Source organism: Aplysia californica, unplaced genomic scaffold (assembly GCF_000002075.1).
Source record: "Aplysia californica isolate F4 #8 unplaced genomic scaffold, AplCal3.0 scaffold00228, whole genome shotgun sequence".
In the NCBI taxonomy this organism is placed as follows: domain Eukaryota; kingdom Metazoa; phylum Mollusca; class Gastropoda; order Aplysiida; family Aplysiidae; genus Aplysia; species Aplysia californica.
Genome location: NW_004797498.1, coordinates 167,986 through 184,668, shown reverse-complemented (window position 1 = coordinate 184,668; position 16,683 = coordinate 167,986). Strand labels below are relative to the sequence as shown.

Here is a 16,683-nt window from a genome sequence, read left to right as displayed (position 1 = left end):
TCACTCTTTCCCCCTCAATTACGACGAAAAAACAATAACAACTAGCAAAACAATTCGAGTTTGGTTTCAAAAGTGTTCATAGAGAACAACAACACAAAATGATCATACCACAATATTACACAAAGCGATTCTGCCTGATTCCTCATTTTGCATCATTATGAGGTTCATCAATTCACAAATGTCAGCAGTCTCCCCGTACAATATCGTTGATTCAAACTATTATAATTAAACATTTTAAACTGTCAGCTTCCAACTGTGCAACATAGCAGTATGCTAGATTTCTCTAGCAGACGACGTAAATCTCCTGAAGCCCAAATAACATGCCTCGTTTTTGGGATATTGACTATTATTCAGAGGTAAAAAAGGAAATAGAAAAAAATAGCATAGTTGCTGTCTCTTTTGGTGACACTGAAAGCACTAGTTAATGCTTTCTTGAAGTTTTTTGTTTTGCCACACACACTCAACTATAGTAAGCTGCAGTTCAAGGTAGGCCCCTATTAATGATAATGTACCGGTAAGCCATTTGGGCAGGAATGGAAGTGCCTATTTGCAACGCCGTGTTGCGATTAGCGGATTAGCGCCAGTGCTAAATAAAACGCCTTGTGTTAGCCTAGGCTATATTATGAAGCTTAATCTATCTTTCGTTAACGGAAGTTCTGATGGCCTTATATAGTGACAGCGCGTCTGCGTTCGAAGCCAAACCATTATTTTATGAACATGGGTTCGATCCCGGTGATGGAAGTTTTTTTTAGTCCTCTTCTCGACTGACTAAAACATTTCCCCCATAATTATAACTTGTTGCTTTGTAGGCTAGTTTTTTAAAATGTAGATCTACATCTAGATTTAGATCTAATATAGCTAGATCTACAATCTCTAGATATCTAGATTCTAGTGGTGAAGCATGCACATTCTGGTTTTGTCCCCAAGAGGAGCTCTGTACAAAAAAGTAGGCCTTAGTAAAGCCTCTATACTTTTCCTTTTACAAATTTAGGACTGGTTAAAGTTCAATAGTGGCTTTCCTTGGTCTGTGAGTCTAATTATTATTTTTATTTTTAAATTTTAGGCTCAGGAGAAAAAAACAAAACCTTTCGGGACCGGGATTCGATGCCGCGCTTGGAAGCACTGAACATTAGACTAGGCCTAGCGAACGACAGCTTGTTTACATACGTTCTCTAGATCTAGATCTAGATCTAGAATCTAGATTTAGATCTAGAATCTAGGCCTAACTTAAAGATAATATTTTTAGGTAGATCTAGAATATATTGTATGACGACACTGCGGACAGGAGATACTGCTTTTATACCGAGTTGCACCGTCTTGTTATTATTGTTATCCAAGCGTCTTTCGACTTACTTGCTCAAACTCAAAACTCAAATGATTGTAATTATGAGATATGAACAAGACTACGTCTAGTCTACTTTTGTGCAAACAATGTCAGAAACAATTGTTAGATCGAAACTAGATCTAGATTATAGATCTAGATCTACCCAATATTGATCGGAATAAGACAAGACACCGTCATAAATAAGGAGTCAAATCCTAAGAGTTTTATATCAAGAAACTGAGAAAGCTTCCCAGAAATACAATACAGTATTATCACGTAGAAACGATGGCTTCTAGATCTAGATCTAGATTCTAGTAGGCCTACGGGTGTTTCAAATAGCATGGGAGCTATTCAGAACGCGGCGTTTCAAATAGCACGGGAGCTATACACACTATACAGAACGCGGCGTTGCAAATAGCGCTTGCCGTTTGGGCATGCCACTTGCGAAATCAGCTTATTAGTGCATCACCACATTTTACCGCCAGAGTATCATATCTGAGGTAGGCCTACCCTAAGATCTTCAAGATGTCCGAAACCAATACCACCCAGTTTTCAAGAGACATCAAACAAAGACGAGGGAAACTTCAGACAAAGAGGGGGGTGACTTCGGACAGTGTGTTTCATGTATCAAATATTATTTTTGAAAGGCAAAACGTTGACACAGCATTCTTTTAGATTTAGGCTACCTTTTATTTGAGGTGTGAAATGTTGATCTAGATATAAGAGGCCATCAAAGAAAAGAAGAAACTTTTTCAGAAATGGATAAAATCCCAGGACGAAAACGACTACACGCAATACAGACTAGATCTAGCAAGAAGGAACTGCAAGAGAGTTGTTAGAGCATCAAAAAATGAATCTAGGACAAAATACGGAGAACACCTAAGCGAACTGTGCCATAAATCACCACGTGACTTCTACAGAAGTGTAAGATCAATGAGGCTCAGAGAAGAACCGTATGTACGACCCAACAGCTATAATTAATGACAAAACAGGAAACCCCATTATTGACAGCACCAAAATCAAATCTAGATGGAGGGAATATTTCTCAGAACTTTTGAACACCACCCAAAAGCAAACAAACAAAGAATTCCAACCCAGTCACCCAGAGGAAGAAGAACCAACAATCCTAATCCTACCATCAGAGGTCAGACGAGCAGTTAAAACCAGCAAAAAAACAACAACAACAAACAAACAACAGAAGCACAGGAATAGATGAGCTCACCACGGAGACCATCCTAGCATGTGGTGAAGCTGGAATAACTTGGCTCACAAAAATCTTCCAGAAAGCATGGACAGAAAGAAAGTTCCCGGCGACTGGCAAAAAGCGGTCATAGTACCAATCTGGAAGAAGAAAGGCAGTTAGAGAGACTGTGAAATGTAGAGAGGCATTTCACTGCTAAGCCACGTGGGCAAGATGTTTGCCAAGATATTGGAATGGCGAACAAGACACAAAGTGGAACCATTTCTGAGTGAGGCCCAAATGGGATTTAGAAAGGGAAGCACCGACGCAATATTTGCCCTACGACAAATGTGCGAAAGGGTAATAGAACACAACAGGGAACTAAATATAGTATTTATCGACCAGGAGAAAGCGTTCGACAGAGTGAACAGAAACAAGCTGTGGAAAGACCTCGAAAACTACACTGTAAGAGGCCAACTTCTAGATAACATCCCTGCCATTTACGAGAACAGCATAAGTACAATAAGAAAAAACGTCAGAAGGACTCACAGAATGGTTCGAGATAACATCCGGAGTAAGACAAGGTTGTGTCCTATCACCACTATTTATCATATATATGGATAGAATTACAAAAGAGGCCAACACAGAACCAGACGCCCTAAATGAATTACTCTTCGCTGATGACCAAAGATGAACGAAGTCTCCAACACCACACCACCAGATTAAACGAAGAATGTAACACTACGTCATGAAGATCAACATCAACAAAACTGAGACAATGAAAGTGAGCAGAAAGCCAGAACCACTCAGGATACACATCAACAACAACAGTCTCAGACAGGTCCAAGAATTTAAGTACCTCGGAAGTGTATTTACAGAGGATGGGCGACTGAGCAGAAATTGAAACACGAGTACAAAAGGCCAATAATGTTAGTTACCAGCTTACTCCACTACTGAAACATCCTAACATCCCCATGACAACAAAACTCACCTTATGTGTCACGACGCTGTGGAATCAGGCTCTCGTCAATTTTTGGGCATGTAGAGTTATTGGTATCATCTTAAAGCTTGTTCATTTCTCTTGCTTTGGATAAAAAAATATCCATGTATCTTGAATACAAGTCGAGATATTTGCGAATGAAGTCAGTGAGGGTCACCTAGTCTCAGATGTAATATTAGAGCGGAGAAGGCCGCCAAAGTATAGTTATTTTCTTAGCTTGAGTGTCCGTGGAAACAGAAAATTTACACTTTGTATGCCTTTAATTGATGTTTTTCAGTACAATCCACACAGAAATGTATTCTTAAATGGACACAGAAGGTGTTGAGCCAACCCCCCCCCCCCCCCCCCACCAAAATTCGATAAAAATGGCCAAATCTGTGGAAAAATGCCAGTTTTTTCACATTCATTATTTTTGACGAGGGCGCGATTCCACCACGCTGCCTCACATATTCGTCCCAAAACTCACCTATCAATGTCAAACATAGACCACGAACAAGACATTAGAGCAAAGAATTACAACATGTGAAATACGATGCCTTAGAAAAGCAGAAAACAAAATTAGAAACTCTGTAATCCGAGAAATGGTGGGCACAATAAATGATGTCATGCATCACATCCAACACCAAAGAATCAAATGGTTCAGACATCTCCTACGATTACCAACACACCATCCAGCACAACGTGCCTACCTCCAAAAAATTGATGGCAACAAGGCTAGAGGGCGACCGAGAAAGACCTGGATAGATGGAGTCAGGGAAACATAAACACCCACGGCATCCCCCTGACCCAAGCTCTCCGGCTGGCGACAGAGAGACGTCTCTTTCTTCCCGCGACACCCATAAGGGCATAAGCGGCGGATAAAAGTAAAGTAAAGATGAAATTCAAACCCACTAGAGACTTCCATGCAAATACGGATCTTGACGACAAACTTATTGGAGCTTTTTTACTTCTTTGTTGAGCCTCAAGTCGGAGGAGGAATGATTTATAGTCTCAATTCACATGGCCAAATCTTCCACAGGTGGACAGATGAATCAAAATGTTTTCTTATTGGATTTTAAGAGAAGATGATCAAAGTCACCCTCTTCGTCTTTTTCTGATACTATTTTCCCAACGAAGTGGATACACTTCCTAATAATCCCAAGTTCGATGACAACAAAAGTTGCATTCTTTACGTTCCAAAGGGAAGAGCACAACTTTTGAACCAGAACTCAGAAATCCAGTTTTTCGCTTAGATTTTGTTCATATGTTATAATGTTTCTGGCATGATATGTAATGACAAACATCGGGTTAGAGGGACAACCTTGAACATTTGTGAGGCATCGTGATGAAATCAGGGTTCGTCAAAAATGAAATGGAAGAAATCGGCATTTGGAAAATCTATATAGAATCTATATAAACTAGTCAACAAAAAATAAGGAACATTTGAGAAAAAGTGTATAACTTCAAAAGCAAACTTCAACATGCAATGAAATTTTGTACACATTTTAATCAACATGTGTATAGCAAGTAACAAAAAAAAAAAAAGTTATTCCATTTCAACTTGCTTGAAAAGTTAATTGAGTTTGGTAGGGGTTAAAATCCCAAATCCTAAAATTGTCAAGTGGTTTCGAAGTTATTTTAACTTCTGACTACAACAAAAACAAAACAGTTCAGATGATTTCAATACTGAGTATGCCCACCACAATCGTCCTGACACTCCGTACACCGGCTCCTCATCGAGTTCATGAGGTTGGTGAACACTCTCTGAGGCATCCCCTGCCACTCTGCCTGCAGCATCTGAAACAGTTGCTGCGCGTCTCCTGGAGGGGGATGGTTGTCTCTGACTCGAAGTTGCAGCTCATCCCAGAGGTTTTCTATGGAATTCAAGTCCGGACTGCAGACCGGCCAGTCCATTAGGTTAATGCTAGCCAGCTGCATACAGTTTTGGACAAGCAATGCTCTATGAGGTCCGGCGTTGTCATCCTGGTACACCGCTTGTGGTCCCATCTGCTGCAGAGTAGGTAGTGCTAATGGACGAAGTATCTCATCTCGGGAACGTATTGCAGTGAGATTTCCTTGCACATGGTACAGAAGTGTTCAGTGGTTCAGACTGAAAGCACCACATACCATCACGGAACCACCTCCAAAAGGCATCACTTCTCTGACGGCTCCATCGAGGAGCCCTGCTACGACCGTCATTGTGACGCAAAGAGAACCGGGACTCGTCGCAGAAGAGAACGTTTGCCCACTGTTGACGTGTCCATCTTACATGGCGCCGGCAAAAGGCAAGATGAGCAGCCTTGTTTGTTGGGGTGAGACGCTGACGGACTGCTGGTCTACGTGCATTAAGTCCAAACTCATGAAGACGTCATCTTACTGTCTGACAACTAATGTTAACACAAGTTGCCGCTCTCAGCCGTGTCTGGGTGCGACTTGCAGGAGCGGATCTCGACTGCAGAGCCTGTCTATGAATGAATCGGTCTTCCCTTGCATTAGTGGTTCTTGGTTGACCTGATCTGGGTCGCTCTTGGGCACTGCCAGTGGTGTTGGCACGCTGAACCAGCCGTGAAATGACAGAAACGGACACTCGAAGACGTGTAGCAACTTATCGGAGTGAAACACCATCTTGTACCCAAGCAATGGCTCGTCCTTTGTTTACATCAGACAATTTCTGTCGAGGAGGCATGTTTATGCTTAGCCCTACAGCAGCAGAATGGGGTATCCACAATGCAAATGAGTGTGTGCAACTCACTCACTAGACATGAATCTTGCACGTGAAAACTGATTTTTGAGCGTTCATAATTTTTCCTGACGGTTAGAGCTAGAGAATAAAAATCGATAATTGGAAAACATTGGACCTTTTTGCCCCCTCCCCAGCCAGGCGCACAAGAGTCACGTGCACTTCAAACCTTGGTGTGTACAAGCCCATTAGTCTTAGAGAAACATTTCAACAATATTTAGTTTTACTAGTAAAAGTAAAACCTCGAAAGAATTCATGCAAATATATCACTGTTTTTACAGTACGTTCCTTAACTTTTGTTGACTAGTTTATATATATATATATATTTTGCTCAACGCCTATATATCCATTCAAAAACCTTCTTATGTGTGGATTTTATGGTAAAACATTGATTAAAGGCATGAAAAATGTAAATTTGCAGTTTCCAAGGACTCTTGAGCTTTGGACGTCACCAAACTTTGGCGGCCATTTTCTAGCTAATTTTATATCTGAAACCAGGTGACCCCCACCTTCTTTAATTGCCAATATCTTGACTTGTATCCAAGATAAATATGGATGTTTTTCATCAAAAGCGCGGCAAATGGACAGGCTTTAAGATGATGCCAATAATTCCATATGCCCCAATATTGACGAGCACCTGATTCCACCACGTCGTGACACATTTGATCAAATTCTCCGAGAGTTTTTTTTCCCCAGAGGATCATCCAAAAAATTGTGCAATCGTAAACGAGTATCTCTAAAACACACTGGTCTTCACACCGCCTTTCGGAGTAGATTTCTTCACACTGTACATAGCTTCTGCATGATTAAAAAATAATGAATCATTAACAAGTGCATGCATAACGAGATTAATCTTTTTGTGAACTAAGAGGTTCTTTTCTTTTAGGGCTTCTGTATTTCCTTGACAGTGTACGAAGTCACCCCACCCATGCACCCCCTGTACAAAATCTCCCTACATGGGGGTAGAGTAGGAAACATGTTCATGAAAGAGACATCATGAGAGCTAGATTTAATTTTATGAATCTGGCATGAAACAGACACTCTAGAGCACAGATACATCGTTTTGTGAAAGAATTAGTGATATTTTATGATGTGTAAACCTTACAAGGTGTGAAAACATAGATACATCCTTTTCGAAAACAATTTCCTTCATAGCATATGCAATAATTTGTTCAATGAGGTGGCAAAAACACAGCAAGCCAAACCTCAAACGACACATTATGTGATCCAGTGACAAAATGTGTACCACCAATAGTTAAGCGAGAATTGACATGTCCGAAGTGTACCCATGTCTGAGGCCCTATATTATCAGCTGCAGGATTTCATCATGTCAGATGCCTTAGTATAGTATAAAGGTTCATACCAAGCAAGGACCAAGAGTTACAGAGCTATTCATTTAAGCTTACCAATGTTGGAATTTCTGCAGCTCCTCATCTGTTTTTAAAATTTGCCTGCCATGTTTCCATCACAGATTAACAATAAAAGAAGAATACATGTGACATATTGACTGTTTTTCTGCATGCATTGTATTATCTTGTTTCATTTTGAAAGGTTGTTGCTGACAGACGAAACTTGCTGAATAAGGCATTACTGCTAGCCCTTCCTCCACAAAAAGTTAGTCATGGACTGAATTGTTGTTTGCCTTGCTCAGCTGGACATGTGATAAATTCTTTCAGATTTTCATGTAAGTACCAGCAGTGCTTGTTGTATATCTTATTCTATCACCCTAAGAAATATGTGGAGGGATCATCATCACTGCCTTTTTCTCCCTGGATCAGAGGCCACGAACAAGCATTTTCCACCTTTATCTATTCTGTACCAACCTTCTGTTGTTATTCCATGTCTTCCCACTTTTTTGTACATCAATTTATGTGACTCTTCTCCATGTTCTATGTGGTGGAGGGATGTAAAAACATAAATGTCCGAAATAGGCTACAGCTACTGTGTGTATTGGTAAATTCCCCATATTTTTGTAAGCATGGACCTCACCATAGAGCTGCAGAGAAAGTACAGACCCCATAAACGGGATGCTGCCGTAATACTTTAAGCACCTCCTATATATGGACCACATTATGAATGAGGAAGTCCACCTGAATATCAGGCTCAGTTTGGCTCCAATGAACACCTTCTTGCAACAGTAAAGAAAATGCTGCTGGGATCATCATGGGGCTTTGCGACTGTTCTGCAAGGAACAGAGAAGGGGAGAAGAAAAGAATGAAATGAAACAAATGATAAATAGATTATGTTTCTGAGTGGACAGTGAAGTCTTTTGCAAAGACCCAAATCTTTGCACGCAACTACACATAGGGTAGTAACATTGTCAAGGGACCCCTCTGAAGACTCAACTTAAAATTAAGGACCAATCATAGTTGTAAAAAAAACTGCTGAGTTGTTACAAAAACAATTTGATAAAAAGTTCCCTTGGGTGGTTTAGGAGTAATTCTTCTGTATAAGATTGCTTTTCAAAATTTCGTTAACTTTCACAAGTCAAAACACATAGATCTAGATCTATATTATATCTGTAAGAATCCCATCTTTTATATGAATGAAAAAATAACAACATATCCTAACAATTCAAGCTGGAAAGATGTAGAATCTATGCCCATGCACACAAATTATGCTGGACAAGACACAAATCAAGGGTATATTTCTCAAAAACTTGTTCATTGGGCCGTTACCTTATGATAAAGTTCACTAAGTTTTTTAGTTTCTCAACTGGGGCACAGAATTAATTGAAGAATGAATTTGAAATCTTCCTGTAGTACTTATAAATAGGCCTACCATCTTTATTTTAAGGTATATTTAAGCTCATTTTGAACTTATATATATATTTTTTTTTTTCACAGATGACAGTATTGCCGAAAATGCAATGAGTCCTTTAGAATGGTTAGAGAGCTGCCCAAGGATCAACATTACATCAGATTTGGAAGCCTTCGAAAGGTGGGATTTTTCTGATGGAAAAAAAATAAGCATAAAGAGCTTTGCATGTTGGAAGGCTGTCGTGTAGCCCGTGAATTAATGAGCTTAGTGTGTTTGACATTGGTCTGGGAAAACCAATTGCTGGGGAAATAAGTTCTAGCAGCAAAAACAGGTCCTTTGGGTGTTCCACATTAATGTTTTGGTTTTTAGTACCAGGGTGTACCCCTACCAAAATGATGTTAATAAGTAATTTAATTCAATTTACACTTTTGCTTCTTTTTTCTGTCTTTTCTGCCTTAGATGTCATCGTTAGTGATTATTCACCTAAATCATGCTCAAATTATATTTCAATCTCTTCAACTGCTGCCTGAGTATCTTTTTGATTTGTTTTTGAAATTTACAATAAAATCTTATTGGAAGGAAATCCCTACCATCTCTGGGTATTGTCCTGTTGTTAACCAAACAAAATGTCAGTTTGACGTTGGAACTTACAAATAAGTGAAATATTTTAATAGGCTTGATGAGGTGGCACTGCTACATATATATGTAGCTAAAATCATGCAGGGAAAGGAATGATGTAAATATGCAATGAAATTTGAAGTCCTCTTAGATGGGTGTTGGTTTCAAGTAATACTATTTCAAAAAATAGCATTTGGCAACAATTCCGCTGCGCAAGTCCATGTATGTTGAGAAAAGATTAACGACAGCACTGTAGTGTCTAGCTGATTCTCCCTGACTCGGCCCTCCACAGGCGCTCAGCACAGTAGAAGTCTAAAAATGTTCTTTCAGCATGCTCTCACTCTCTGCAGTTTTCTGTCAAATCTCTGTCTCTTTTCTCGAACTCATGCCCCTGTATAAGGCTCTGTAGGTCTGACCTGTAGCTCACCTGGCTCGCACGGTGCAAATGAATGTATGCATTATCGTGTGCTTAAGCAGCGTCGCTGTGTCGTCTGTTTTTTGTCAGCTGAGCTGCGCGATGGGTCAGACGTGCTATTCAACAGTGTTGTAAAATGGCGGACATGTGTCGCCTCGCTTCGTGTTTATTTTCGACTGGAACTCTTCACAGATCATAAAAATCAACAAGAAGAAAGTATTATTAGGTGCTTTACTATTAAATATTGATGATAGCATCAACGCTTGGCCACAAAATCACCCAGAAATGCACTTTATCATACTTTGAAACTTCGATTCGAGAGGTTGACCTAGTTTCGACTGTTGTCGTAGGCCTAGCCTAGGCCTAGGCCTAGATCTACGTGTGCTTCTTTAGATTCTAGATCTAGATCTAGCCTTGCATTGTAACCAATGTAAACTATCGCCGCGCGCAGCTGCAAGTGTTTTTGTGTGTGTGTGGTGGGGGGGGGGGGGGTGCACTTGGCACATGACGTAAAGAAGAGTTGTCCCGTCTTGGTATAATTGGTCTTGGATTACACAGTACCTAAATATAGCAAGGCAGACCCGTCAGTTGCGCACCTACACACGTCAACACAGTGCGGCTGTGCTGAGACGCAGCGAATGTGCCTCGCGCTCGCTGAGACACATGCGCCAACCCACAGTGCGGCTGTGTTGACACGCACACGGCGTGCGCCAGGCCAGCTACAGGTCAGACCTACAGAGCCACTTTGGGACCGGCCTAAACTTAAAGCCTGCTTGCTGACTTTCAAGTGAGTGTCTACATTACAACATTTTGTAGTGCTTGTCACTTAAGACCTGGAAGATGTATACATGTAGTATGAAGACCTCCCAATTTTCCACCAGAGATCCTTGTAATGTCTTGAGGAGTCTATGGACTATTATATAAATTGAACTGCCACTAGTACAATGTCTAATAAAAGGAATTGCTGATGTTTTTAATACAACAGTTATATACATTAAGCTATTCAGAAACTAAAAAAGTGGTTGTCTTAGACAGGTGAATGTCTTGGACAGTGATATTATAATATTGATAAAATGCAAGAGGGAATTGATCTTTTGTACAGCGTGTCTGTCTTGGGCAAATGGCAATTAGAGCACGTTCGATTGTATCTAGTAATAGTTTCTGCAACTTATATTACATTATAGACTCTCACAAAATGAAGACTGTACAATATGAAGATATAATATACTATATAGATTATTTCTCTTTTGATCTCACTTTTCATTTCACTTAGAAGTTGCTGGTTATGGCGTAGGGCACTACTTATAGCTCCTACTTCACTCCCATTTCTGTTGTGATTCTCTGTCTTTCCTTTTTTCCTTCTCCAGGTTTTTTTAGTAGAGGGTTTTATAGCGCTCGCAACTGCATAAGCTTATATGAGCGCCAATTCACCCGTTTTAGTAGTGATGTTTTCATCTTGACTTGGTGTACCTTTATTTTTAAACACTGTGGAGTGATGTTTATTTGTCCTATTAAAAAAAAAATCAAATGAGCAATAGTAAGGGAGGAAGAAAAAGGCAATATGGTAGTTTGTTTCAAAGATAACATTTATACAAAAAAGCTATTTTTTTCACCTGTTACAGATCAGGGATGTGTTATGAGAGGCAAGTTGTTTTATTTCTTTGACTTGATTAAACTGCCTTCAGTTAAAAAAATGATTTTCCAAATGTTGTAATCATCGATAAGTCTACTGTACAGAGTGTTAATTATTGCTAAATAGTCGTTGATTGCCTCAATTGAGTAATAATTCTATTTAAAGTATATGTATGTGTCCTTTGAGATGTGTTTTAACAATTTATAAATATATATATTCCAGTGACAGTTTGTGTCAAAGAACAGAACGGATACCACTAGAGGTTGTTCCAAGTTCAAATCCTGACTCTGAGTCAAGCTTATCTGAGGCAGCAATAAATGCTCAGACTGATGACACAACAGCCTCCCAAAATGATTGTCTTGAGTTTACAAGTCCAAGTATTTTAAAAGAAAGATTCCATCCGATATGTTTGGAAAATGATACAAAGCAGAAACAGCAGAATGAAATGAGCAGAACAGTCGAAGAGGCGAAAAAATGTGGGTAAAATAGAAGACATTAGAACTCGCAGTTCGTAAAATTAGAGTGAGTCGATGTTATGGTGAAGGAAGCCATTTAGAAATATATTGTCCTTACTTTTCAATTATTTCAGATTATATGTTTTTGATCAACTCACAGTGATATTACACTTTCTGTATATGTACTGAATACAAATGCTTTGTAGGTGCATTGGAATATCACTGATATTGTCATTCCATTTCCCAATTTTCTTTTTCCTGCTTAGTGACAGTATCCCCCAAAAGAAAGCTATCATGGCTGTACTGCCGTGGTATATTAAACATTTATAGATATATATGAGTATTCAAGTAAATTCCCCTCTTCCAAACATCTAGGACTTTGTCTTTGTTCCACACCTTACTGCACAATCTGACCAAGCATTTTGCTTTCTCATATATATATATATAGGTTAGGCTTGTTCATTACTGTTTTTTAAATGAGTCAATTGCAACACTTTCACTGTCTGACTCTCAGTATTCTTTGATTTATTGTACTGTACCAAGAAATATGTTTGCCACATCAAATAAATCTCTCTTGTTTCTGTTCTCTCCAGATCTAAAGGAGGAATTGGAAGAATTGTGGTGCCAGAACGAGCTAAAGCTGACAATTTCACGTTTGCCTTCTCCGTCTTTGTTGGTCTCAAGACTCCATATTTTAGAATTATCTGACCCTTTTGTCAAAGCTGACGGTGAAATATTGAAAGAATCTGATTTTTTCAAGTAAGTTGAATTCTGTTTTATTGTATCATGATAATTCTCCTTCACGTCAAAAATGAAAGCTTTATACAGCACTTGTTTTGGCACAAGATGAGGCAATGGAGTGAAGATGGCTGATCCTACCCTTGTGTTTTCTTAAAAAATCAGGCACACCATTATCTTAGTTAGTTTCATGATGTGCTATGATGTGAGTAACCCTGGTTTGAATTCTCAAACGGCATTCATGAACTTAGGTTTCAGTTTAAGGCTGTCCACTCACCCTCGCTTGGTTATGTTGGAGACGGACCTTAAGCGAAGGATTTTCACCTCTTGAGTATCTTCACAGTGTTGATAAGGGAGTTGAACTCTGACAATTTTATTTTAAAAAATCATTTTCAAGCTTGCACTGGCCTTATTGCTGGTATCTGTGTTATATAATTAGACTCTTTTCGTTTGTATGCAAAAGACGTGAGTTTGATTTTCTCTGAGGAACTCTATTTATTTTTTTACAGGAACGGTGTACCCCAGGAAGCCATGATTTGTTCCTATAGTATAAGCAAAGTCAAAACTCTGTGACTCCAAAGTGATCTAGATTGTATGCATGTGTGTGTGTATGTGTGTGTGTGTGTGTGTGTGTGTGTGTGTGTGTGTGTGTGTGTGTGTGTGTGTGTGTGTGTGTGTGTTTTGAAGGGGGGAGGGGGGTTGGGTAGGTAAAAACTCTAACTAAGAAATATTTCTACTGCTGCTGTTGCTGCTTCTACTACCACCAGTGGCACTATGCTACTTCTTCTGCTGTTGCGCCTTAAGCAAGCTGCTTGTTACATAATTGGTTTTAGCCCCTTTTACTCATCTAAGAATACTGACTTCGGGTCACTGCTGTGGTTGAGATTGTAATATTGTAATATTACTATCTATGTTCTTCCTACTGCCTTGTAGGTACATACGGGAGTATGAAAGGCTAACGGAGTAAACCCTAAACAAATCCGGCGGGAGGGCTCCCAAGGCAGTCGACAGGGAGGAATGATCCGAACTATCTTCTGGCAGCCCCTGTAACTCTACAGGTTCCAAATGTATTGACCCCGTCACTCCTTTGGACTAAATCATCAAAGTCTAGAGGGGGTCCGTGCAAATTGGGAAAGGCATGTTCTCCATACAGTCAGGCCCTGGCATTTAGCTTTGTCAAGATTTCAATATTTCTGGGAGGACACTGCAAAAGAGTAAATACAGCGGACCAGACCCACAGCTCAACCACAGCTACAGCAGTATTCATATGGTTGAGAGGAAACTTCATCCTTGTTGTGATAAGCAAGGGAAAAAACACGGGAGGTGGCAGTTAACGTGTTATAAGACATCCTTATGTGGCGAAACAGGATGTCGCTACGGGTCACCTTTGATGATGGGAGTGGCTATTCAGTCACACTGATCAGCTATCGCCTGTCTCAAACTGGGTAGCCCCCAGTCTGTAAGGGGCTGATCCGCCACGTCTGTTTGCTTCTATGGGTGTATAGAGCTAGGACAAAAACTGAAAGGCAGACGTTAAATCCAGCACCAGGCAAAAAAAGAGTAAAACTAACCCCATGGAAACTGGGGACCTGGAATGTTAGAACAATGACAACCGGCTTGGACACTACCAACCTGGAGAAAACAGAGGACACCAGAAAGACAGTAATCATAGACAGGGAGCTCACACGACTCAATGTAGACATCACTGCCCTTCAAGAGACAAGAATTGCTAACTCTAGTACCATCAGGGAAATAAATTACACATTCTTCTGGAAGGGTCTTGAGGAAGATGAGAGAAAAATCCATGGTGTGGGCTTTGCAGTACACAACAGGTTGCTGAACAGGATCAGCACCCCCCCCCCCCCCAATGTATATCCGAACGTATCACTGTCTGGAAATGAAAACTAAAACTGGAAAGGCTCACTTTATCAGCGCCTACGCCCCAACCTTAACAACAGAAAATGAGAAAAAAGACCAGTTTTACGAGGAACTTCAGGATGTATCAACAACGTCCCAAAAGAAGACCAACTGTTTCTCATGGGCGACTTCAATGCAAGAGTAGGTACTGTAAACAAAGTATGCCCCCCCCCCCTGCCTTGGACTTTTTAGGCTTGAAAAAATCAATGAGAATAGTCAGAGACTCTTAGAATTCTGTACAAATAACAACTTCTGCATCTTCTACAGTGGCAAGGACAGACACAAGGTTTCTTGGTGCCATCCAAGATCACACCATTGGCACCAAATCGACTTCGTCATCTTCAGAAAGAAAGATGCTAACATGGTAAATCAACAAGATCCTTCTACAGTGCAGACTTCAACACAGACCATCTTTTAGTTATAGCTAAGGCAACGATAGTCAACAAGAAAAATACAAAGAGCTGAAAAACAAAAAAAAACCCCTAAGATCAATATAAGAAATACCAAAGACCCATTGTTAAAGGCAAAATTTCAAGAACATGTTAAAGAACAGCCCCAAGTCTAAATAGCTAATCCCCAGACAACATGTGGAATGGGATGGAATCAACAATTTATAATTCTGCGTCGATTACCTTTGGAAATAGAAAGACCTTGCAATGACGACTGAGTTGAAGCCAGTGCATCAACACTCGCACCACTACTTGAGAAAAAGCGTAAGATCCTGATAGAACACAACACAAATCCAACAGAGAGTATAAAGCAACAACTACGTTCTGCTAAATCCAACCTTCAAAGAGAAACCAGAAAGTGTGCCAGTCAGTACTGGGACAAGTTATGCTCAGAAATCCAACAGGCAAGCGATACAGGTAATATCAGGAACATGTATGAAAACATCAGAGTTGCTACTGGACCAACAGCAAACAAAGTAGCACCTCTAAAGTCTGCGACAGGTGAACAGCTGACAGATAAGAAGAAACAAATGGAAGATGGGTTGAACATTATTCAGACTTATACTCAGAGGAACGACATGTTGATAGACAGCTACATGAGGCCATTCCTCAGCTCTCCGAAATGTCAGAACTTGATACAACGCCAACAGAAGAACTCTTCTCTGCAATCGATGAACTCGCTTGCAGAAAAGCAGCAGGGAATGACAACATACCTGCTGAAGTGCTGAAAGAGAACAAAGAGACGAGACCCTCCTCCCATATCTTTACAAGCTACTAACGACTTGTTGGCTGAAAGCAGAAATTCCACATGACATGACAGATGTCAAAATCATCACACTCTACTAAAACAAACGGGACAAAGGAGATTGCAACAACTACAGAGGTATCTCACTGCTAAGCATCACTGGAAAAGCTTTCGCTAGGATCATCCTTAAGCGACTTCAGAAACTAGCAGAAAGAGTCCTGCCAGAGAGCCAATGCGGTTTCAGATCAAACACTCAACAATGGACATGATCTTTTCTATAAATGCAGGGAGCAACAACTGCCATTACACACTGTGTTTGTCGATCTGACAAAGGCTTTTGATGCAGTCAGCAGTGTGTATATGGTGCTTTTGGAAAAAACTGGCTGTCCCTCAATACTGCTACAGCTCATCATCTCATTCCACGAAGATATGAAGGCCACCATTCAGTTTGACGGTTCAACATCAAACAGCTTCAACATCAACAGCGGAGTAAAGTTGTGTCTTAGCACCAACCCCTTTTAGCACTTATTTTGCCGTCTTACTGCAATACGCATTCAAAGAGTCACCAGGGGATGTCTTCCTCCATTGGAGAAATGATGGGTTGCTCTTCAATCTTGCTCGACTCCAGGCCAAGACCAAGATCAACGAAACAACAATACGAGACCTTCTCTTTTCCGATGCTGCTGCTCTTGTTACTCCCAATGAATCAACTCTACAAACAATGATGGAC

The 16,683-nt window shown here is 40.2% G+C and overlaps 1 protein-coding gene across 1 annotated transcript in view; it reads left to right on the top strand.

The window, feature by feature from the left end:
* The first annotated feature begins 179 nt into the window (after positions 1–179).
* Positions 180–16,683, top strand: part of LOC101855953 — a 48,181-nt gene continuing 31,677 nt past the window's right edge. Inside the window, exons 1-5 of the mRNA XM_005099862.3 lie at positions 180–356; positions 7,775–7,907; positions 9,070–9,163; positions 11,872–12,125; positions 12,698–12,863. Of these exons, the coding sequence (XP_005099919.2) occupies positions 321–356; positions 7,775–7,907; positions 9,070–9,163; positions 11,872–12,125; positions 12,698–12,863 (683 nt within the window). The 5' untranslated portion in view covers positions 180–320. The remainder of the gene's footprint in view (positions 357–7,774; positions 7,908–9,069; positions 9,164–11,871; positions 12,126–12,697; positions 12,864–16,683) is intronic.